This window comes from Olea europaea, unplaced genomic scaffold (assembly GCF_002742605.1).
Source record: "Olea europaea var. sylvestris unplaced genomic scaffold, O_europaea_v1 scaffold1223, whole genome shotgun sequence".
Classification (NCBI taxonomy): domain Eukaryota; kingdom Viridiplantae; phylum Streptophyta; class Magnoliopsida; order Lamiales; family Oleaceae; genus Olea; species Olea europaea.
In genome coordinates this window covers 185,830-211,649 of record NW_019229658.1, presented here as the reverse complement: position 1 = coordinate 211,649, position 25,820 = coordinate 185,830, and the positions used below count along the sequence as shown (strand labels likewise).

Sequence of the window (25,820 nt, the reverse complement as noted above, 5' to 3'; positions counted from 1 at the left end):
ACTTCATCGCCTAAACTTGCAAGACGTCCAAGATCTGAGCGAATGAAGTGCCTTACAGTCGCCCAGAGCTATGACCCTGATCTCGCCCAAATCTTCGAATCGCTCAGGATCTTGGCAAACATAAGATGTTATGGTTATCCAGAAGTGCAGTTATTGAAGCAGTTATCGAGTAACCTTATTACGATCCACGATTCAAGGAGTTCAGTTGAAGACGGTTGAACGACAAAGAGTAGTGACAGCAGTTAGAGACGGCAGTTCCACGACACGTTAGCCACCATAAAGAAAGTGGGTAGTTACAAAGCAATCAAGCAGTTTCTAAGCAGTTGATCATGAAGAAATCATCAAGGGAATATAAAAGGAAGAGAAGACATAGAGTAAAGGACCCGAATCAAACACTCTCAAACAGAGAATATGTAATTTCAATTTTTTAGTTTAGACTTAAACATTTCTTTTCAGTACTCGTGTGCTTGCGCCCCTTGGAGGCATTTTGTTTAGTTCCAATTGTAAAGTCATCGCCAATAAAACACCCATTTTTGGGACTTTGTCTCAAGAGATTTGTTCCTTACACAATCGTCTGATCCATTTTTAATTGTTAGCGACTATCCGCGCGAAACAGTTACAATATTAATATAAAGTGTAGACATGTAATTATAACTCATATCATAAGATTATCGAATATGCATGTGTGTCACATACAATTAAATTAAGGTTGTGGTAGAAGTACATATACAATTTGGGTTATTCATTTTTGACTATTTAACTTTCAGTAAATTCCCTATTGAACCACTCAATTAATACTTGTCACAATTATAACCCTGAATATTAATATGATTTTAATATTAGTCATCCAAAAACTCGTGTTCTATGTTTATTGTCTAAATCCTAACATGGACTTTAAAATTTGATAGCAATATGACGTCTTTTACGTTTTAAGTACAAATACGTCTGATAGTTGTGTCACGTCGATAAAACCACAAAAAATCATGTTTGGAAATTAATTGTGATTCATGCAATGTATTATTTATCATACTCAGAACTTGGCTTCTAGAAGTTGAGGACTCAAATGTCATAATTATAATCCGTAGAAGGACAGAAAATTCAACCTTAATAGAATAATGCTCGATCTATAAACAACAAAAATGAAAATTCTAATTCTTGTAATCTTGCATAGATTATATCATTTCCTTTTGTCTCTTCCTTCTGTATGTAGAAGCAAAACACTGAAGCAAATATTACGATGCTATTTTACTCGCTGCACAGCCCGCCTACAAGAAGATGCCCAACAAAGATCAGCAATCCTTGGTTATTCCCCTTTATATTTAAAAACTTCAATTTCTATTTCGGTTTCTAAAGGTATTTTGTATCCTTAATGGTCTTTCATTATGTATTTTATAGATGGGAAAAGAGCATGATCATAGATTCCAGCGCACTGAACAATGGAAGCCTGTTTATTCTTGGCTGGAATCACTGGACAAAACTGAGGTAATTAAATCCAATGATGTGTTAGATTGGCTGAGTGCAAACCCGGAAATCTGTGACAAATTGCATTCTAATCATGCGCGCCACCATTTGCTTCACTATACCAAGATATGCCATGCCAAAATCTTGAAGCGAAAGGTAAAGCTGGTATTTTTATGTTTTTGTAATTGTGTATCTCTGATGTTTTTTGTATAGTTTTTATTAGTTTTTCGTGTTTGCTTAATTGTGGGTGTGTGTGTGTGTGTATCATTTTTTTTTTTAATTGAAATTTAGAATGAATGGTCGTTTTATTTATTTGTTGTTGGTTAAAGGTCTGGACATTTTTGAATTTTGAATATGTTGGAATGGTTCAATTGGGTTTTTTGATGGAAATGTTGAGAAGATGCCACTGGAAAATATAAGATGGTATTTCTCAAGATACTATATAGACAATTTCTGGACCTTTTTTTGAGGCATTTATTCCTTCATAGTTTTAACTACATAGACTTGTTTTTACGGTTTGGATTTCAAGCATATTGGTTTGAGCAGTTCCCATACGACCTTTTTTTATTTATTATTATTTTTTTTTCAAGGAATGTCATTTTGATGATGGGTGTTTTTTGACCAATCTGTTTCTGTTCCTGCTGTTTCCATCTAGTTCTATTTGAATAATGGCACGACATATATTCGAAGTACTGCTAACTTTTGATAGCTTGGAGTCGTTATAGCTTTTTTTTTTCCCTGATTGTTGTTCCAAGAGCATGAGGATAAAGAAAGGGTAAAGTGCTAGATGGCGGTGCATTGGCATTCCCTATATGAATTAATTTCTTTGAAATTGTGCAACACATTAACTGCCTGTAATAAATAAACTAGATGTTAATTTTGGTTCTTGAACAAAACCTTGTAATGAATGTTACCTTCTTATTTGACACATTGGGAAATTTTAGGTCAATAGCTTTCGCCTTTCAATATGAAAAGCTGACTCTTGCAAAGTTTTTAAAGTACAAGTTTAATAGTTTCTCTAAGATGGATCGGAGTCTTTGTGGTTACCTTTGGTCCCAAGCATTACATGGAAGTGGGAGAGGAAGATTCGTATGGTTGCCCATCATATGGGATAAAGCTCAGCTCGGTTGAGCAGTCTGGGTTTCTGGGATTTGATGTGTTCAGTACACTTTTGCCTCTATAACTACTACTGATAGGCAAATAAATGAGTAGAAGTGCCCTGAATATGATGATTAGAAAGATGTCATTTGCCGCCACAGAATCTATTTTGTGTAACAGTTTTGAAGATTTTAATCTTTACAGGTGTAATTATTTGTGAATCTTGGGAGAATTCTATAATTGAGGGAGATTCCGCGTTCTTCAAATATTAGTAATTATCCAACATAGTATCTATCTTGGGGCTCTGCTCTGGTGCACATTATTTTTGTTAAGGTTATCCCACATCGGTTGTGGAAGGGATCGGTGGTCAATTTATAAATGTAAGGAAAAGTGTCACCTCTTGTGTTAGTTTTTGGGGTTGAGAAGCCCAGGACCACCTAACACTGGTATTAGAGTCCAGATTATCAATGAATCTTTGCCCAACAGTCCATAGGAGATACGGCTTTGGTCCCACACTGGGCCCAATGTGTGAGGAATAGGTTCAGAATTCTTTTCCTTTAAAAGACCAAAAAAAAAAAAAAAAGAGGAAAGATTAAAAAAAAGATTCGGTAAGCATCCATGATTGAGTATTCCTAGCTCACTGGATCATGCTGTTGCGCAATACTAAAGGACTGTTGTGTTTCTTTGGTGACATGAGAATCCAATTAAGTAAACTAAAGGGACGAATGATTGTTTTTCCGTTTTTCTTCCACAAGATGCAGTTTGAATCTGAAATAAAGATAATATCTTCAGTCAAAAATTGAAGAAATCTTTCTAACATGGTGCATTTTCTAGTATTCTCAGGAATAATATTAATACTTTGCTTCAGCTATAAATGAAACCTATTTCTCAATATTACTTTGAATTATGTGAATAATTGGAGTTTTACGTGCTAGCTGTTGTCTTTTGCTTAAAAACTTGTTCTTTTGATATTCAAGTCCGTGACCAACCTTGTTATGTTCATGACATGGGATAAAAAGAAATTCTATGTTAAAACATTTTAGTTTGTTACGTTCCTTCAAGAAAGAGACAAAAGCTGAAAGTCTTGGCGGATTCCTTATGAATTTTCTGCATCATTCTGGAATAATTTTAGGGTCTGAAGATTCTGCACTGATTGTGCTTGTAGTTTGAGCTCATTTGATAACAGTTTAGCAGTCTTGACCAAGATACCACTAATGGATTCACACAGTGTCAGCCAAAGCAGAAATCTAATTCAGTAGTTGGCTTTTCATGGTTGCTTTCTGTCTTTGATTCTCTTCATGTTTTGTGTTGGGGAAGACCTGTCAAAGAATACTACAATATTTACTCTGGTGATGTTGATTTGTGGTTGGAAAAAAGAAGTATGTTGTTCCTTTCCAATATCAGCGCCAATAACGAAACTAAATTTCCAAAAAATAAAAAAATTCTCAGCAGTAAACTGTTGTTTTCACATCATTGTTCCAATCTATTTTGAACTATTGATTTACGTAATTGGAAGTCTTTTCAAAAAAAGAACGTACAATACCTTTTGTGTTTCTGAGCCAAAGTTCTAGCACAAAAAAGTCGAAGTATATACTTCGATACAAACTTCTTTTTCTTTTTCTTTTTTGGGAGATCCGCTAAATTTATATTATCCATTATTTCATATGCGACGATAGGTCGAACCCAAACAAAATACTTTTTCTTAGTAAGTATGATCCGTTAAACATAGATCCAATTTTTCAATTTTATTAATGCTTTAATACTTATAGAACATCATTTCAAGGATTTATGTTGATCTGACATTATTTGGTTCCAGCCTTTGAAATTGATGGTGACTTTTTGTTTGGCTGTACCATTATATTTCAAGCGAAGGATTCTAGCAATAAATGATTGTTTTTGAGTATGAATATGTAGTTTACATTTAATCCATTCTCAATTGGACAGGGATAGATAGCCAGAAAGATTGATCAGAGGAAGGAATCACTTCATTGTAATGGTAGGCAAATCCATTTTCTTTATGACAACATCAAATACCTACATAGTTGTGATGTTTCGATGTGCCACATGTCATATTCACGACTAACTATTTATTGGCTGAGACACAGAAGTAGGACAACTCTAGAAGTACCATTATTCAAAATTGACAAATATGATTTCACACCAAAAATGCATTAACAAGCTTTGAGTGAATTTAATCTGCATGTTTCAAATTCAAAATTCAATAGTAATCTAAGTTGATTAAATGCACTCAGTTGCATCAGCTTATTCTTATTGCTAACAATGCTTATAAAGGGTCAATCAGGTACTTTTGCATTTTATGTCTATGAGACGAGTCATAAATCTCAAACTATTACGAGGCGTAAGCCTCAAGACATAGGAATTTAATAATTCAAAACAATATAAAAATACAGAAATATGCTCCTAATAAACCATAAACCATCTTAAAAATCATAACGAAAAATTTAAAGTCTTAACTAGAAATTAAAAATGAAAAATAGATCAATAAAGTAGCAATAATAAGTTCAAAATTAGCAGTCACATAAAAAATTGTAATCCTACTATGAGTAGAAATGGTCTACAAGTATTCTCTTATCTTCTCATAGTATGTCATCATCCTCAACTTGTAATGGTGCCTTTTCTTTCCCTTCCATCTAAAGGTAGAAAGTAGAGAACATAAAAAATGATGAAACTTTATAGGTTATAAAACAAATAGCCAAAAAACTAAAGCCAGTATACAATTTCAAAAAAGGCAAGACAAATGAGCGCATGATGTAGGGAGGTTAATAATTCAGTAAATAACAGGAAGAGATGGGGGAGGGAAGGGAAAAAGAAGACAGAGGCGGGAAGAGAGGGGAACGGCTGCAAAGCCAACTCTTTATTTCATCAAATTCATCAATCCAAAATAACAAACCAAGATAGGTTTAAATAATAAAAAAAAAACCTAGAAATATAGGGCCAAGCCCATTATTTAAGTCCAACTGAAACAATAATAAAAGTCCAACTAAAATATTGAAACAATAATAAAAGTCCAACTATAATGATGTCCTCATCAACTCTCCCGGGGTGGGAGAAAACTCGACCCTGTCGAGTGGATATATCACTGTAGACTCTCGTCAATCTCCCAACCATTAGCTGAGTGGTTGGGCAAGTTTCTTTCGGCGTCTGTAGAAATGCGTCAGTGGCGGTCTGAACTTGGTGTCCTCATCAACTCCCCTCGGGTGGACGGGAGGCGATCTGGGCCAAGGAAGATCCTGCTGACTCCGATAAAGCTCTAGCAAATCTGGATCCAAATGCTGTAGTGTCTCCCTGGAGATCCATGCACAATCAGAATCTGGTCGACCAACCCAACGAACAAGGAAGCGCTGAAACTCTCCATCATTAGTGAGTACAGTTTCTTCATCTAAAATAGCATCAATTTTATCTGTGTGTGCTGTGAGAGGTGGTAGTGGGTTAGAGGGGGCCAAAGAATTAGGATCAAGGTCCACAAAAGGAGGTAACAGGGGATGATCTGAGGGAATGAAATGGCCTTTATAAGCTACAAGGTCTTCAATAGTGAAAGTATGGTGGTAACCAATGTGGGATGGAATGTTGACAATATATGCATTTGGACCAACTTGCTTTAAAATTTTAAAATGACCAGCACTACGAGCTTGCAATTTGGAGGCGGGTCCATGTAGACGCCGCTCTGACCTAATGCAAACCATAACGTAATCCCCAACATTAAACTCAATATGTCGTTTATGTAAATCAGCTTGTAGTTTATAATTTGCATTACTAGCTTCAAGTTGTTTATTGATTTCAATGTGCAAATCACGAATGTGTTGTGCAAATGCTTCGGCTGATACTGACACTCTAGCCTGTGGGGACATAGGGATGAGATCTAATGGTTTCCTAGGCTTGTATTCGTGAACGGCTTCAAATGGACTCATACCTAATGAACGATTTACGGAACTATTATACGTGATTTGAGCGACAGGAAGGATTAAATCCTAATTTCGAAGGTTCTCCCGGACCGAACAACGTAATAAGTTACCAAGACTCCGATTAACAACTTCGGTTTGACCGTCAGTTTGAGGGGGGTAGGCTGTAGAAAATTTCAATTTGGTACCCATCCTATGCCACAAAGTCCTCCAAAAATGACTAGTGAAGCGAACATCCCTATTGGACACGATGGTCTTGGGAAGCCCATACAGTTTGACAATCTCATTAAAGAATAACATGGCAACCTTAGACGCATCCGATGTTTTGCTACAGGGGATAAAGTGAGCCATTTTCGAGAAACGATCGACAACCACGAAAATAGAATCATGCTTCTTTGGGGTGCGTGGCAGGCCTAGCACAAAATCTATACTAACGTCTTACCAAGGACAATTGGGGACGGGGAGAGGAGTGTATAGGCCTGTGTTCTCCTTCTTCTGTTTGGCTACTAGCTTCAAGTTGTTTATTGATCTCAATGTGCAAATCACGAAGGTGTTGTGCAAATGCTTCGGCTGATACTGACACTCTAGCTTGTGGGGACAGAGGGATGAGATCTAATGGTTTCCTAGGCTTGTATTCGTGAACGGCTTCAAATGGACTCATACCTAATGAACGATTTACGGAGCTATTATACGCGATCTGAGCGACAGGAAGGATTAAATCCCAATTTCGAAGGTTCTCCTGGACCAGACAACGTAATAAGTTACCAAGACTCCGATTAACAACTTCGGTCTGACCGTCAGTTTGAGGGTGGTAGGCTGTAGAAAATTTTAATTTGGTACCCATCTTATGCCACAAAGTCCTCCAAAAATGACTAGTGAAGCGAACATCCCTATTGGACACGATGGTCTTGGGAAGCCCATACAGTTTGACAATCTCATTAAAGAATAACATGGCAACCTTGGACGCATCCGATGTTTTGCTACAGGGGATAAAGTGAGCCATTTTCGAGAAACGATCGACAACCACGAAAATAGAATCATGCTTCTTTGGGGTGCGTGGCAGGCCTAGCACAAAATCTATACTAACGTCTTACCAAGGACAATTGGGGACGGGGAGAGGAGTGTATAGGCCTGTGTTCTCCTTCTTCTGTTTGGCTAATTGACAAGTGTTACATGTACTAACAATTTTAGCCACATCTCTCTTTAAACTAGGCCAATAGAATTGGCGTTCAACCTCCTCAATGGTCTTATCACGCCCAAAGTGACCGGCTAACCCTCCCGCGCGAACTTCCCACACTATAAAATCTCGCACTGAAATTCGAGGGATGCACAATTTATTGGCTCGAAAGAGATAACGCTTCTCAAGTCGAAAGCCATCTGTGCTGTTTGATTGTCCTCCTTGCAAATCGAGAAAGATATCCTTAAAATCTGGGCATGCCTCGTAATCCTCCTTAAGCCTTTCAAAACCAATGACCTTGACACTCATGATCGACAAAAGGGAGACACGACGACTTAACGCATCAGCTGCTTGGTTCTCCACGCCCTTCTTGTGTTTTAAAACAAATGAATAGGCCTGCAAATATTCAACCCAACGTCCATGCCTGGAACTTAACCTCTTCTGAGAGTTGAGGTAACGGAGGGCTTCGTGGTCTGAATAAAGGACAAATTCTTGAGGCAACAAATAGTGGCGCCAATAGCGCAAAGCCTAGACCACCGCATACAGTTCCTTATCATGCGTTGAATATCGTCGTTTGGCCTCATTTAACTTTTCACTGAAATAGGCGACAGGGTGACGATCCTGACTTAAGACTCCGCCTATACCTACCCCAGAAGCGTCACATTCAACTTCAAAGACTTTGAAAAAATCGGGAAGACGCATGACAGGAGCTTCTGTCATTCGCTCCTTGACTAACTTAAAGGCCTTCGCCGCCCCTCGTGTCCAATGAAACTCTCCTTTCTTCATGCACTCCGTGATAGGCGCCATAATAGTGCTAAACCCTTTAATAAAACGGCGGTAAAACGTAGCTAAGCCATGAAAGCTCGTGACATCATGAATGGCCTTAGGCTCAGGCCAGTCAATTATCGCCTGAATCTTAGTAGGGTCAGCAGACACCCCTGTCGACGAGACAATGAACCCCAGAAAAACTACGCTATCGGTGAAAAAGGAACATTTCTTGACATTAGCATACAGGTTAGTCTCGCGAAGGGTAGAGCAAACCTGTTTGAGGTGGTCACGGTGTTGCTCCTTAGTTTTACTATAGATGAGGATGTCATCAAAGTAGACAACGAGAAATTTACCCATGAACGGCCGAAGAGTTTGTGTCATTACCCGCATGAAGGTACTCGGCGCATTACTTAGCCCAAAAGGCATGACCAGCCATTCATAAAGGCCATCTTTCGTCTTAAACGCGGTCTTCCACTCGTCCCCTGGGCGAATTCTAATTTGATGGTACCCACTCTTTAGATCGATCTTTGAAAAGATTGTCGCGCCAACCATCATATCCAGCATATCATCAAGCCTGGGAATGGGAAAACGATACTTCACCGTGATCCTATTGATAGCGCGACTATCCACACAAATTCTCCAAGATCCATCCTTTTTGGGTGTCAATAGGGCAGGGACAACACATGGGCTTAAACTCTCACGAATGAATCCTTTGTTGAGAAGGTCATCCACTTGCCTTTGGAGCTCAGCGTGCTCGGTAGGATTCATCCTATAATGTGGCAAATTTGGAAGGGATGCACCGGGGATGAAATCTATGGCATGTTGAATATCTCTTAGCGGGGGTAGATGATCAGGTTGGTCCTCCGGAAAGACATCTCGAAACTCCTGAAGGATCGATTGGGCTTCCGCAGTATCCTCACTTGTGGAGTTAGATGAAACCTCCATGACTACTAAGGCGAACACAATTGAGTCACCAACAATTGTACGCTCAAACTCTATAGGACTAATGATATGCAACCCCTTTTGTTCCACGCTTTTCTTCGCTTCTAGTGAACCAGCCGGCTTTGGGGGTAGTGGGTTAAGGTGAATCTTCTTTCCATTAAACACGAAGGAACAGGAATTGGATCGACCATATATGGTTACATCTAGGTCAAATAGCCAAGGTCGTCCTAAGATGATGTGCCCGATGTCCATCGAAATAACGTCACACCATATATGGTCCTTATACTCCAGGAACTGGATAGGGACTAAACAACGCTTCTTAACAGCTATAGAGGAAGTGTCAACCCAAGAGACACTATAAGGTTGGGGGTGAGGAACTGGCTTCAACCCTAGACGGGATATAGTAGCCTTCGAAACCGCATTAATACAGCTGCCACTATCCACGATAACTTTACAGCCCTTGTTATTAATCTTGATGTAGGTGTGGAAGATGGCATGACGGCGCCAATCGTCGGCATCCTTAGGCTGGGTGAGGGTGCAACGGACGACACCGACTTTGGGTGTATGTGGGATAATGAGACTAGCCTGAATACAACCTAAGAAGGTATCCTCACTATCCTCCAAGTCTTCAAACTCTTCTAACTTAGGCTCATAAACCTGATCCTCTAGTGGTTCGACGACTATATCCTCACGTTCGTCCAGAACTAGGGCTCGGCTAGGGCACTTAGAAGCAATGTGACCAAAACCCGTACAGTTGAAGCATTGCAAACGGGAGGGTGTCCTTGAAACCTCAGAACCTCTACCTTTGCTATCCGATGCAGGGGTAGTATTAGAGGGAGGAGGACCTAGAATAGACTTAGGGGATGGCGTGGATGCGGATGAGGTTGTAGTGCGGGAGTCACTACGATTTCTATACGGTATCCCAGTCACTAATTCATAATCCCGAACGAAAGAGTAGGCGTGGTCGAGAGTGGTGACACCCCTAAGGACAAGCTCGCGCCTAAGTTCGTCTCTTAAAACTTGCCTAAACCTACTCAAAGTCATAACTTCATCCTCAACAACCTGACATTTCATTCGAAACTCATCAAACTGAGCAACATATTCGGTCACAGGTCGATTGCCTTGTGTAAGTGCGTTCCATTGATCCAGCAAGTTACCCTTATAAGATTGGGGTAAATATTTCTCTTGAAGGCGGCGCTTCATTTCATCCCAGCTCCCAACAGGGGGAGCATGACGCCTTTCAAGGAGGTCCTCAACACTCTCCCAAAAGAGTTTAGTAGTGCCAGTTAACTTCAAACTAGCAAATTGTACCCTCCGATCTTTCAGGACCCCATGCCATGCAAAGAAGTGATCCATATCTCTAACCCATTGATTGAAGGTACTAGGATCTAGACAACCGTCAAACATAGGGGCATCCAACTTAATGTTTCGAAAGAAGCGCTCCTCGTGGCGAGGGAGAGATTGTGTACCATGACGGTAATACCCCCGCTCTCGTTCCCGAGCCTGATTCCCTTCCCTACGACCATGTCGGGCGTGGTGTCGACCACCTTGTGGGCGACGATGAGGCCTATTAATGGAAGCCTCAGAGTTCTCAGCCTCGGTCGAATATGGGATTGGGTCAAGAGTATTCAACCTAGCGGTTAGGGCTCTATTCTCTTCACGAGTAGCGACTACCTCAGTTTGGACAGCTGTTAGTTGATTTTGTAATTGTGCAAGCTGTTTGGTAAGGGCCTCAATTTGGGCGGGGTCCATGGTAAGGTTACTAGAGCTAGATGCAGTAACGCGACCACTACGCAATTGCATACACGGTAACACGACTACGTAAAGTGCACTACTGAGATCAATAATCAACAATCAACTAGTGCCAACCGAAGAATTAGTTATTGAAATTATTAGTATTATTATTTATTTATTTATTTATTTTGTCAATTTAAAGTTTGGGGTTACTTATGGCTCGATCGCAAGCTAATACAACTAATGCTAATAAAATAGAAAAGCAAATGTCCAAATACTAGGTCTAGTCACGTGGGGTAAACGATTGAGCAATGAAATTTAGTTCGTGAAATATAATTGAATAGGTTTAAGGCAGTATTATCAAAGGGCTAGTACACATCAATGGAATTTAGTTCGTGGAATATAATTAAATAGGTTGAGGGCAATATTATCAAATGGCCAGCACACAACGAATTAATTGATGCAATTCTAAAATAAAGAAATAGCGTCAACTAAAAATAAATAGGATCATGAACTCCCTGAGTACTGTTGGTTTGAGTCGTCCCAGCGTCGAATGTCTCCACGTTCTGAACTACTAAGCCCTGAGATGCCAAGATAGAAAAGTCCGTGCTCGTCGAGGTGCGGTACTGAACAGTGAACTAAAATGAACCTGTAAATGATGTCAGAAAATTTAAAATTCACGATTTTTTTTTGACTTTTTTTTTAATAATAATACAAAATCAGATAATTAAACCGATTACAAATCAAGGCCCAAACAATAATAAAGGCTCAAAACACACAATGTCAAAATAACTCATGCCCAACATTAACACAGCCCAACGACACTAAGGCCCAATATTAATAGATTACCCCACTACCCAACTAACAGCCTAGGGTAAACATCAAGCCCAAAGTAATTTCACAGGATTCACGCATAGCAAAATTGAAAATTGAAGGCTGACGATGGCTTTGTGTACGAACGACGTGCTGAAAATCAATGGCATGGGTCTTCGATTGGGAGCTGCCGGAGAGATGAGCTGAGACGATTTCATTTCTGGGTTGCAATTTATAGGTGGCTTTTGTGGTCGGACTGAGAATTGCCGACAAGAGAGAGAGCCACCGTGGGTCGCTGACTGGCGATGGAGGTTAGGATGGGGTGACTGGTCGCCTGGTTATATGGATCGATTGATTGTGGTTGGTTGTGCGAGTTGATTTCAGTGGGTTGGTTTCTGGGAGTTTAGGTGTTGAGTGAATTTCTGGCGATAGTGGAAGGACGTGGTGGTTACTGTATCGGGGATTGAAGAAGCCTGGGTTGGGGTTGTGATTTGGCAGCAACTGGAGTTTGAGATATAATAACAGGTTGCATACTGGCTGTTCTCGAATGTGGACTGGCGAAGATTGCAGGGTAGTCCTAGCTACTCTGATGCAGTGATGAATTCCCAAGTTTGGCTCTGATACCAATTTGATGTAGGGAGGTTAATAATTCAGTAAATAACAGGAAGAGATGGTGGAGGGAAGGGAAGAAGAAGACAGAGGCGGGAAGAGAGGGGAACGGCTGCAAAGCCAACTCTTTATTTCATCAAATTCATCAATCCAAAATAACAAACCAAGATAGGTTTAACTAATAAAAAAAACCTAGAAATATAGGGCCAAGCCCATTATTTAAGTCCAACTGAAACAATAATAAAAGTCCAACTAAAATACTGAAACAATAATAAAAGTCCAACTATAATGATGTCCTCATCAGCACACATCTCAACTGCCATTAGGCTTAGCCTTGAGGCGGGAAGTTGGGCGCAAGCCTCAGAAATGCGGCATAATCCTTGACAGATGTGTTCATGACTTAAGCTTCGAGGCATTTAATGAAAACCTCATGTGAGGCAGGACTTGAGGCATAAGCCCTGAAAAGCATTTTAAAACAATGGCTGCTGAAAAGTTTGGCCATATTGTCAGATATTGGCATCATAGAGTATGCAAATTTCCATACAGGGTGGAACTTTGTGTGGAATTAGACACTTGTGAATTGATTCTATGTTTACAGGGGGTAATGGCACCAGTATAATATTTTGACCTGACGTTTGAAAATGTGATATTACCAAAGGAATTCCCTCGACTAAATGCATTTGCTAGAAACAAGAGGGAGTAATCTCTTTATGTTCTTTCACAATTCTGATCTTGTCTTGTTTACCCTAAAACACTCGGGTAACAGATCGGAAGTTAATCTAAGGCCTTTCCTCTAGGTATCAGTTATGAAGGTCCCCTTCAAGTCTACATCTATTTTAGTGTACAATATATGATCATCATTAAAATTCTGTGAATTTTGTTGCTTTGATATTCCTCGTCTCATCTATCCTCTTTTTTTACTTTTGATCTTTTAGTATTTTCATCTTGGTGAGACATGAATTATTAAGCCCATGTTTGTTTACCATTATTTCAAAACTCTTTTTTTCTCAAATTCATTTTCAATAGATTCTCTTAATAAATATTTTGCACATGAACCTAACAGTTTTTCCTACTTTTAACCACACATTCTCCAAAAATTCACTATTCAAAAACTCATTTTCTCTTAATAATGGTAGACAAATAGGGCTAAATTTCTCTCTGTCATATTTACAGGCCCTAGTTTGAGCAGCGTATCTAGAGATAGTGAGCTCTACAAAGCAAAACTAAGCGAAGCTTTGATGAAATATGAGATGTACATACATTATTTTACCATTCCTTTTCCTTCGTCCCAAAAGTGATAGGCCTATTGCATGATTTCGATACTTACCTCTTATATTTTGCTTTCAGCTTGGTAGGTTTGGAGAAACAGCTTATACCTCTCTTCGGAAAACATGTAAACTGATGGTACATTTCTCATATATGAGAGACGAAAATCTGCACAAGATTTTGATGGTTCAGAGTCTCTCTATCTGTAGTTTGACATGGCAGATCTTCTGATGTAGCCAGAGATGTTCAAACTTATGTTCAATATGATATTTCTGTTGGCAGGTTTGTAAATTCCCTCTTGGCTGAGTAGTTTCAACGTTCATCATCAATGTGAATAGGACTCGAATATATTTATACTTCTTTGTTAGTTTATATGCATCATTTTCTAACTCCTTTTTTTCTCTTACTCAGGTTTTTAGTTTTTGTGATTGAGTTGGATTTGCTCTTACTTTCCTCTTATTTCGATCTATATGACCTCCGGGCAGTAGAAAGTCAACCTCTTCCGTAGAAGCGGGTAGTAACCCAACCTTTAAGAATTTGTTCAAGGGGGGCCCTCCTATCTATCAATGGAAAAATCTCCATGTGTGGCGTGATGAGGAATCCTATAAAAGACCGATTGAGACTCCCTCCACGGTCCCACGAAGATCTCTACTTACTTGTCCAATCTAGGACAAGTGAGATCTTCCGGTCTGCGTGCGTGGGAGCAGCTCAAACAAAGAAGAGTCTGGTTCGGTCTGAAGAAGCATCCTTATATTCCCGAAAAGAAAGGACACAATCCCTTTGACTTGATTGAGTTGGATTTGCTCTTACTTTCCTCTTATTTCTTTATTTTTTCCCATCATATGAAAATTTTTATTAACTGGGGAGCCTCGTCTTCCTCTCAGACAAGGCTGGAGATTGCTGATTCAGTTTTCCTGAATTTTCTTCTTCTTTGTGAAGAAGATGAAGACGAAGAATGCGCCTCCTATGCTTTGCAGCAGAAGAGCAGAAAATTATTTGGAATATTACCAGCTTTTGATGCGAAGCACGATATGTAACTGCAGCATTTTATTTATGTATTTTTAATGAGTAATGTTATTCAACACCATTGACATTAAATGATATATTCATTTAAATGCAATGTCACGTAATTCATTTAATTGAATGGACATATCAAGTGTGACCATAGTGCTAGAGAGTACTATTCATTTCTATTTGACATTACAACTTCGTTAAAAAATGCAGGATTTATATGTTGTTATGAAATGCTATCATCAAGCTAGACTAGGAGCGAAGCTAGAAAATTATGTTACGGTGTCTAAATCAAATTATGTGCTAGGCTAATATATATAAAATAAAAATTTCACATATTACTTTCCCCACCCCTAAGCTAGACTAAGAAATGGGGGTGGAAGATCTCTTGTGCGGAGAAGTATACAGGCGATAGGGGGAACCTGTGATTCAGTTGAGGCATAACCCGCGATTTACCCCCCCCCCCCAAGGTTCTAGGGGCAAGGGTCTTGGGAGTCCAGGATTTAGTTTAGTATAAGTTGGGAAAAAAAATGGGGGTGGAGTAGAATAGTTTGACCCATAGCAGTTCCTTGACCAACTCGAGGTTAGGGGAAGCAAACCCTACTGCCAACCAAAGAAATTAGTGAATTTATGATAGGTTCAAAATACTTATTTCAAGTGTAAAATTTAATTAATGCCCTTAAAACTAGAAGTATGTGCAAATCTTTTAATGTTACAAGTCAAAATATCAAGATTTAGTTCATTAAGATATAATCATTGAACTAAAACATTCTGTAGATCAAACCAATCCATAATATATTGTTTGAACTCAAATGTAAAAATATCTTATTATGCTAATGAACTCTGATACCAAAAGTTGAAAGAAGAGTGACATATATATACAAGAAGGATATAATCGTGGAGTATAAGGGTTTTTGTCTGTCAATTGTTTTTATTACTACTTTTAGAAAATCTTATTCGTTCTTCAACTATGAGTGGAACCTGGCACTGTTGAACGCGATCTGATACAATAAAGCTATTGCTCTTCGTGAGGTGTTAATAACATTCTGATAAATAATATTAAATAATAGAGTCCGAAAATTCAAGTTTAAGTGATTTGTTAATCACAAGGAGTTGTGATTGTGAGATACAAATTACGTATAATTAGATGTTGAATAATCCGTGGTCGTAAGTAATAACGAGATACGGATATCGTTATTACAGATAGACCATCACGTGTGACATTTTCTACTTGTGAAGTAAGTACATGATCTCACAAGCAAAAGTGTGGTGACATTTAAATGAACACGTGGATGTTTTGTTATAGAACAAAACATTGGAGACCCACTAAGAGATACCACATGGATAACTATCTGAGTGTCAGTGGTTAATCTCTAACGTTCGGTAGTGGAATTGGTCCTTTGACTTGAGGTCATCATAGTACCTTGTATGAGGACAGTCATGCTTTGACGGTGTTGGATGTTGCTCTATCAAGGGCCGCTAATACAGCATCGTTCGGGTATGTCAAGAACCATATGAAGGTTGTGAGTGACCAAGAGAGGATTCGTCACTCTTAGATAGTAAGAGATTGTGATTTGCATTTCGTTCAATTAAGTCAATAACGAAATCATTGGTCAAGGTATACACACAAGTCGAAAAAGAGTTTTCGACTCATATTGACTTAATAGTAGAATGAAAGATATGATCGAATCGAGATTAACATACTTCCATATCTCGTAATTGATCGGATCATATTGACGAAGGGATTATGGTTTCATGGTAAACGAACGGGTTTGGTTTTATCATACCACGTGACATTTCCCGTCACATGTGTTGTCCTGATACATTGCTAGATGTCAATTTGGGACGGCGAGTGTGAATTTGTGATAAATTAAGAGGATGTTTTAATTTATCAGTTTTGATTAGATCAAAATAATATTTCATGTCGTTAGGCATCGTGGTCGGGAACCTGATGGGTCGCACACAAAAGAGAATTGGAAGATTGCAATTTGCCAATTAATTAATTTAACAATCGTTGGATAAATTAATTAATTGGATTGGTTATTTATAGCTCCGAATTAATTAATTGGATTAATTAATTCATGGATCGAATTTAATTAAATGGATTAATTAAATATTGGATTGGACTAGGCCGAGCTCGTATGGGCTTATATAAATACATGGTTAGGGTTTTAGATCTGTAGAATTTTCATAATTCTAGCTAGTACAAGAGGAGAAAACCATGGTGGTTGCAATATGTTCTCTGTGTGGAATTTATTGGAGGCTGGACAATTGGACAGCTGTGTGAGGTAGATCCAAGTTGCTGAAACAAAGATAAAGCAAAGGAGTTTGCAAATTCAAGAAAATATATAATTTTTATCACAGTTTTTTTCTAAATACAAAGATGAATCATGGTGAGAATTGAAATTGTTTTTATTTTCGCTGTGCATGTTTAAGTAAATTTCCAACAAAAAGCACACATTCTTCCTCATTTTGGAATTTTGTTGGATAATTTTGGACAGAATTGTATAAGTAACTATTTTAATCTCAATCTAACTACAATATGAAGTATGAACAATTAGGGTCCTTTTGATTGCAAAGATGAAATTTTGGTGGAAAGAAAATGAATTCTTGGGAGTTGAATTGCCTAGAAATTGTTTTATTGGGAATTGTCAATCATTGTATTTGATTGGTATAATTTTTCACGTGAAAAATATTGAAATAAAAGTATTTTTTTGGTTCGTTTAACTTTGTTTTACATGAAAATTGTCAATTAAATGGATAGAATTTACTGATATTGGGGGATGGAATTTATTTCCATTGTCAAAAAAAAAAAAGCCAAGAAAACCAATAATCATCCAAAAATCATTTATCTTTTAGTGTTCGTTTGGTTTTGTTTTACATAAAAATTGTCAATTTAACGGATATCATCTTTTACAATTATTCCTAGAATTTGTTTCAATTACAAAAAAAAAAAATTGCCTGGAAAACCAAATTGAAATCCAAGGAAAATGCTGATATGGCAAGGATGGGTGGAAAACCAATTCAAGGATGGAATTTGGGTGGAAAGAAAACGAATTTTAGGGAATTGAATTGTCTAAAATTTATTTTTCTAGGAATTGTCAATTAAATGTGTTTGATTGGTATAATTTTTCATTTGAAAAATGTTGAAATTTTGGATGTTTTGGTCTTGTTTTTCATGAAAATTATCAATTAAAGGGATAAATTTTTTACAGTTGTTGGTAGATTTTGTAACCATTGTTGAAATTTTAAAAAAGAATGGTGGGAATTCGATTTTCCACCATTTCAAGGATTTCCCACCATTTTAAGGAAAAGGCACATGTGTGGGGAAAAAAGTGAAATGGAATTCCCAAGAAAATATAGCAATCAAACATAGGGTTGGCAACGATTCGGTTATGGGTCGGTTCGGTCAAAATCATAACTGCACCACCAATTTTTTGACCATACCATAACCACGTAAATCGGTTCGGTTCGTATCTCGGTTCGGCACGGTTCGGTTAATAACAACGAAAATAAATTATTTTTTATAGGTTCATCCGTCAAATTGATATAAAATAATTTATGAAAAAAGTCAATGAAAACAAAAATACAATATCCCGAATGAAAATGCAAACATTATCAAACAATATTCCAAACGTAAATGCAAAAATTATCCTAATTTTCAATTGTAAAATACAAATTTAATAAACAATATTATAAATATAATAATACTAAACTTTTCCTTCATTCTTAATTGTTGTGCATCGAAGTTACTTGATTTATTCTTCCCTATAAGTCTTACTAGCATAGATCGGCATTCAAAGTTGATTCCTATTCATCCTTGGCAATTTGGCACGTCTAGAAAAATATCGAACTCTATTTTTACATTATCAGCAGTAATAAAATGGCTAACAAATGTAACAAATTTTCGAAGGCGATGATGACTTGGACCGTAGAGGCAGTGGAGCCGTGCGTGAGTTTGTGGTTTGTGGAGAGTAGGGTTTGTATTTATATACTGTCATTCTAATGCTATTATGGGCTAATGGTAAGTGGGCTGGCTGAATGAGTCAGGTAGATGTAATGAGGAGGGGAGGGATTTTGTTTTGGTCTGGATAGAAAAGTAATGTAAAGCCCATAATCAATTCAATTGTGTTTTTTTGTTTTTTGATTTTTTTTAGCGGATAATCGGTTCGGTTTCGGTTCAACGACGTAAATACCATACCCATACCATTACGAACCGGTTCATTAAAATTAAAACCATATCCGCCCCATTGCATCATCGGTTCGATTTTTTTCGACCCATTCGGTTCGATTAACCGCGGTTTTCGATTTTGATGGTTCAAATTGCCATATCTAATCAAACACTACATTTTGGTAGAAAATGAAAAACGTTTTCCATTTTTCATGGAAAATGTGGCCAATCAAACATGGTCGAAATTCAAGGAAAATGCTGATGTGGCAAGAGTGGGTGGAAAACTAATTCCATGAAAAAAAAAATTTGAGTACCACTATTTTCATCCTCGCTTTTATAAGTTCATCCACTTTTTAAAAAAAAATTATTATATTTTAAATCCTGTATAAATTTATTTAAATAGACATTAGTAATAATGAGCAGTCTGGGAAATAATATATATATACATTGCAAGGCCGGTCTTGCCCAAGGCCACTAAAGAGGTGGCTTTGGGCCTCAGGATGAAATGGGGCCTTAAAAAGTTTTCCAAAACCCAAAAATAACTATTATGGAATTTTCTCAATTTTCTTACATAGATATTTGGGAAAATTTCATAAGTGAGAAATTAAGTATGGTATATTTCAAAATTAAGAAAATAAGTTTCAAAATTCAAAAATCAGATTTTTATTTAAATTTATTTATGATTTAATTATTTTATTAATTTAATATATTTAGGTCACGGATCTATAAAATTTGGTCACGAATTAACAATTTAATTATTAAATTATTATTTTTTTGGTCACAAATCAAAAATTTTATGTCACAAATCATTTTACGATCCTAATTCAAAAATTTTGAATGTCACAGTTTATTCATCGGTCACAAATCAAAAAAATTAATTAGTCACGGATTAATTTATAGTCACAACATATCAATTTAATAGTCACAACTTATTTTTCGATCAAAAATAAAAAAATTTATAGGTCACATATTATTTTTCGATCACGAATAAAAAATTTTATAGGTCACAAATTATTTATTAGTCACAAAATCAAATCTTTTATTGGTCACAACTCATATATTCATTTCAAATTATTATATTAATTGGTCACGATTAATTTTTAGTCATAACTTATTAATTTATTGGTCACAACTTTTTTTCGGTTACAAATAAAAATTTTCATAGGTCACATATTATTTTTTGGTCACGAATAATTTTTTTTATAGATCACAGATTATCATTGATCACGGAATCAACTTTTATTGATCACAGCTCACTTATTCATTGCAAATTATCAAATTAATTGGTCACGATTAATTTCATCGATCACAAATCAAGTCACGGTTTATTTGTATGTCATAAATTTTCAAATCAATTGGTCACAAATTATCGAATATTTAGGTTACAATTAATTAGTTGGTCATGAATAACTAAATTTTACATGTCACAGATTATTCATTGGTCACATATTCAAAAATTTTATTGGTCACAATCCATTTACTCATTCCAAATTATTGAATTAATTGGTCACGATTAATTTTTCGATCACAACTTAATCAATTATGAGTCAGGAGTCACAATTCACAATTTTCAGGTCACATATCAAATATTGCGAGTCACAACCACTGCCGTCTACCACAATGACCACCAGGTCCACCACCACAACAACCCCCACCAAAAAAAATTCCCCAAATCTGCCACAGTAATATCACCACACACAACCTAGACAACCATATCACCACCACACTGCTAGCAACCCCAACCGCCAGATCAACCACCACAAAATCGCCACCACACAATCACCATCACCACCACCATACAAACACAATGCAAAGCTGTTACCCACCCCAATCGCCAACCCCACCACCACACAAACCGCACAGAAACACCACAGACACCACGAAAAAATCGCCACAACACAAACACTGCTCACTTCACCGTCGCAGCGGATTTGTGAAGAGTCGCCGAGGTAAGTGGGTGGATCTGCTTCGCAAATGCCATTTCATCATCACAGTAGATCTGCTTCGCAAAATACTGCTCATTTCACAGCCACAAAACTCACTGTGATTCCTGCTTCTTCTGGCCGGCGCTCCTTCTAAGGTGAAATGGACTGGGGGTGGATGATGGGGTGGGCAACAACGGCGGGCGACGGCGACGACAGAAAGGTGAGGACAAGACTGCCGGAGGTGATGGTTGTGTGTAGACTGTGGGGAGAGAGAAGGAGTGAGGCGATGGTTTGGAGAAATATGGATAGTGGGAATTGATTAGGGTTTGGGGTGTGTATAGGATTATGTATATTTATTTTATAAAAATTTTAATTAAAATAAGATATCTGATTTTTGAAAGATGAAACTACAAATCTAATTTTGGAATTCATGATTTTAATCCTAAGGTTTTGTGTAATTACCACTAGATATTTTGTGGTAGTGCAAATAAAATATGGGCCTTTCTATTAATAACGTCTTTCAATTTATTGCTACTTTTGAATTTTTTTAAAATATAAAACATTTTTGATAATAAATAGTAGGCACCATCCCCATACCTCACTAATTTTCATAAAATCTTTATATTATACTTCTTGAAAATGAAAATTGATTCTCGATCCAATAAAACGATGAGTATCAAAGGTATAATATTTCTTATCGTGAGAAACTATTCAATTTGGCCATATTTGATGCCAATATGCTTGTAAAAAAATTGTGTAGGGGTCTCATGATAACTTATCGTCTAGGGCCTAAAAATTTTCAAGACCAACCCTGATACATTGGCGGCTGTAAACACAGAAAGGAGGGGAAGCCAATACATATACATACAAACGCAACCACAAAGTCCGAAAATTGGAGAGAAAAAGCGGCTCCTTGGGTTGAATACATACATATACATATGTGTGTGTGTGTGTACATATATACATATGTATATATATGTATGTATATACATATGTACATACACACACACACACACACACACACACACATATATATATATACCCTGGACAGGCGGTGGAAACTACCAAGTTGGAGTACGGTAGGGGTAGAGAGAATTTTCGGTGGAGCGGTGAAATGCTTAGAGATCAGAAAGAACACCAACGGCGAAAGCACTCTGCTGGGCCAACACTGACACTAAGAGACGAAAGATAGGGGATTGAATGGGATTAGATACCCCAGTAGTCCTAGCCGTAAACGATGGATACTAGGCGTTGTGCGTATCGACCCGTGCAGTGCTATAGCTAACACGTTAAGTATCCCACCTGGGGAGTACGTTCGCAAGAATGAAATTCCAATGTCTTGATTTCGACTTGCAATACATCGTATAATCGTATATATATCCTCTGCTAATACACGACCCATTAGTGTTTGGATAAAAATTCTTTCCGGCATCATCCCATTCCGAGGACTCACAGAAATACCCCGGATGGTGCCACAATCTGTCCGATGTACAAAAATGTGTTGAATTACTTCAACCCGTGACATTTTGTACCCAAAACAAACGCGCTACCAAGCTGCGCTACATCCCTTCAATTGTTCTACAGTGTCATTGTAGAGAATTCCTGTCTTGTTTTCCACAGAAGAAGAATCCGGCCAAAAATTATGATAGATTCTGGGAAAATCAAACTTCCATCGAAAAGAAGCAAATGAAAGGCTTTCATAAAAATTCTCGTAGAATTGAGAATGAAGTTTTCATTTTGTACATGCCAGATCATGAATTAGTAACTACATCCAATTTCCAAAAAAAAATCCCAATTGTGTCGAACTTTCCATTTTTAGCAATGTCAAACCAAAATACCCAACAAGCATTAGCCCTCCCTGAAAAGGAGGTGATCCGGCCGCACCTTCCAGTACTGCTACTTTGTTACAACTACACTCTAGTCACTAGCCCTGCCTTCGACATCGCCCTCCTTGCGGTTAAGGTAACGACTTTGGGCATGGCCAGCTCCCATAGTGTGATGGACGGTGTGTACAAGGCCCGGGAACGAATTCACCACTGTATGGTTGACTGGCACTAATCTAGTCTAGTCTCTGTTTTTCTTTAAATTCCTTGTTTCACTCTGATAGCATTATCGATCATATCAATGCAGAGGAAATAAATGCATTTCCATACTATTCAATTTTAAGTATTAAGTAAGTAAAATAGATAAAGATTTTGTACCAAAACTAGTTGTTACCCCACCAGTAGTAGGAGATGTAAGGATTGATACATAAAATAACTTTTTATTTGATTGATAATCATATAAAGTTGCATCAAGCTCAAACTTGAATTGAAAGGTCCGAATGATCAACTCTACAATCAGTTGTTAGAATCAATAGGTCTTCAAATTGTTTATTTGAAAAAATGGAAACCCTTCTTATTGGATAATCATGATACCAACTATGTAGCATCTACATCAATAATTCAAGTATTGCATACATCATTAGTCCGATCCTTTGTAGAAACTACCCGCAATAACGAACTTGCAAAATGGATCTGTTTATCATAAAGAGATTCGTTGTTCCTGACCCTATTTCACCTTAATTGTTATTTGAACAAGTCAAAGTTCTATCTTGGTCCGAGTGGGGATAGCATTTCTCTTCTGCATGTTCATGGAGTTTTGAAAGCTCCAAACATCTTATGAACAAATCCAAAGTCTTTGTAGATAGAGCCAATCATTAGTTCCCAACCGTGGGGTGAATGGAATCAGATACATAAATCTGTTACTATAAGAATTGAAAAAGCTTTTATCGTGTCGCTTAAGTTATATAGAAATTCCTGAGCCCAAGAGTTAAGAATAACAAGTTCTTCATAAATATCTATATATGTGCCAAGGTTTTAGACAGAAAGGAAATAAGATCTATAAGATTTTCTTTTTCTTAAAACAAAAAAAAAAATCCTCTCGTAGCAAGTATTTTCGAATAATACTCTTTTTATTTTTTTACAATGGCAAAGTTCTGTTTCTTTACAGCTTAACATAAAAATATGTAAATTACAGTTATAAACAAATTAATCCCCTTATCCCCTTCCTTTCTCTAATAAACATATACACATTGTGAAGTTTTGTTTCTTTATAGCTTCCATGGTCTTCCTTCTTATGCAAAGTTCTCGGATATACGTCTAATGAAAGAAACAGTGTGAAATAAGCGTAAACCACTATGAAAACTAATACATTATTATATGTCTAATGAAAGAAACAGTGTTTGCTGAACCTGAAGAGTACGACAAATTTTATATGCCTCTAGCATCATTCCAATAATAAGCCATTCAATGATGACAAAGAAGAAGCTAGCACCAAATGAAACCGTACCCTACAATAAACATTACAATTCCCAGTGCACTCGAAATAACAGAAATGGTAAAATAACACAGTGCAAGTCACTAAGCAAAACAAACCTCAAAATTGGATCATTTCAAGAGGAATTGCACCGATGACTTGAGAGTCCAATGGTTAATGTCACGCCAGAGAAGAAGAGGATCTGTTTCAACACAACGACACAATGTTAAACAGCCAACAAGGAATCAACAATAAATTCAGCAATATGAAGGTTGAACTTACATTTCCCATATCCAATAGTCCCTTGTCGAAGAAGAAAATGGCCCATGTTGAACAGCCAACAAGGAATCAACAATAAATTCTACAATATGAAGGTTGAACTTAAATTTCCCATATCCTATAGTCCCTTGTCGAAGAAGAAAATGACCCAACGATGGAAAGAACACACCAAACCCCGTCAGTCCCAGTCCAATTTCTGTCTCGTTATATCAAGGCAAAGAAAAAACACATCAAGCATTGGACATTTCTTTCTTCAACAATAATATGAAGGTACACTTCAAACTAACACTTCAGTTTCACTCGGCAACGAGAAATTAAAAAAACAAAAATCTAAAGGTAGATTTATACTTATAATCTACCAACAAGCTGGATTTGGACATAGATTGGACGAACCAATGCACTCACTCACACTCACTCAATTCAACGAGACATGAAAATAGAACAGAATAAACTTACTTTTTCGGTCGTTCATTTCTAAGGACATCATTTTTGCCTGTTTAGATTCGAACACTCTTTATTGAAGTTTAAACTGAAACTTGAAGACGAATGAATTCCTGCACTGCTTGACACGAAGAACAATGTTCGTGGATGCAAATAGTATTTTTTTCACGTGGATATATAGTATTTAAATAGATTAAATAAGAGCAATATTGGAAATGATGTGGATGCAAATAGTATTTTTTTTTAAATTTTATTGGGGATGAATTTAGATTAGGATGTAATTATTAAAAGCGTGAATAGAAATAGCAGTACCTAAAATTTGGCATCAAACATGGCAAAAGTGGTAATTGAAATTTAAATTCCATTTTCCATGGAATTCCCACCTCTATCAAATAGGTCCTTAGTTCATTTCAAACTGATAAATTACATTTTGGGGTCCCCAAACGTTTCGAAATGCAACACTTGGGTCCCCATTCAATTTTTGCACTCACATACATGCCCAAACTTTCTATTTCGGTGTACGCGAATCCCCAGATGGCAGAATTTGTCAGCATGCTTTGCAGTGACCTTTTTATTTGAGGAATATTGTTGGTAACTTATAATTTTTTTAAATAAAGTAAAGAATAATAGAAAAACAAATGGAAAAAATGAGGAAAAAAAAAAAAAAACCCAACGCACCACCATACACTGCCGGGGTACTTTTTAAAATAATCAAGTAAAAACACCAATTTTCCACATTAACCAACTTTTTTTTGCCATTCACCAAAAGGGCCTTTTGAAGAGTAAATATCATTTTTGTCCTTGTTATGTGTTGTAATTACAAAAACTTATCATTTGCCCAAAAGACAATAATACCCTCTTTAAAAAATGAATAAATCCAAACATTCTCACTTAAATCTCAAAACGAA

At 37.1% G+C, this 25,820-nt stretch overlaps 1 protein-coding gene and 1 pseudogene across 3 annotated transcripts; one reads left to right on the top strand and one right to left on the bottom strand.

Moving 5' to 3' along the window:
• The first annotated feature begins 1,178 nt into the window (after positions 1–1,178).
• On the top strand, positions 1,179–14,148 carry LOC111374252. Of its 3 annotated transcripts, XM_022996904.1 has the most exons (4): positions 1,179–1,302; positions 1,396–1,617; positions 4,504–4,555; positions 13,870–14,148. In XM_022996904.1, exons 1-3 carry the CDS (start codon positions 1,276–1,278, stop codon positions 4,507–4,509), a joined length of 255 nt encoding a protein of 84 aa, XP_022852672.1. In that variant the 5' UTR covers positions 1,179–1,275; the 3' UTR covers positions 4,510–4,555; positions 13,870–14,148. The 3 variants fall into 3 exon arrangements, 2 of the variants coding, with proteins under 2 accessions (XP_022852672.1, XP_022852671.1); XM_022996903.1 differs by lacking the exons at positions 4,504–4,555; positions 13,870–14,148 and having other exon boundaries at positions 1,396–1,700; XR_002699099.1 differs by lacking the exons at positions 1,179–1,302; positions 1,396–1,617; positions 4,504–4,555 and adding an exon at positions 13,614–13,774.
• A 9,307-nt stretch (positions 14,149–23,455) lies between these two features.
• On the bottom strand, positions 23,456–24,958 carry LOC111374239 (annotated as a pseudogene).
• Positions 24,959–25,820: the final 862 nt, after the last annotated feature.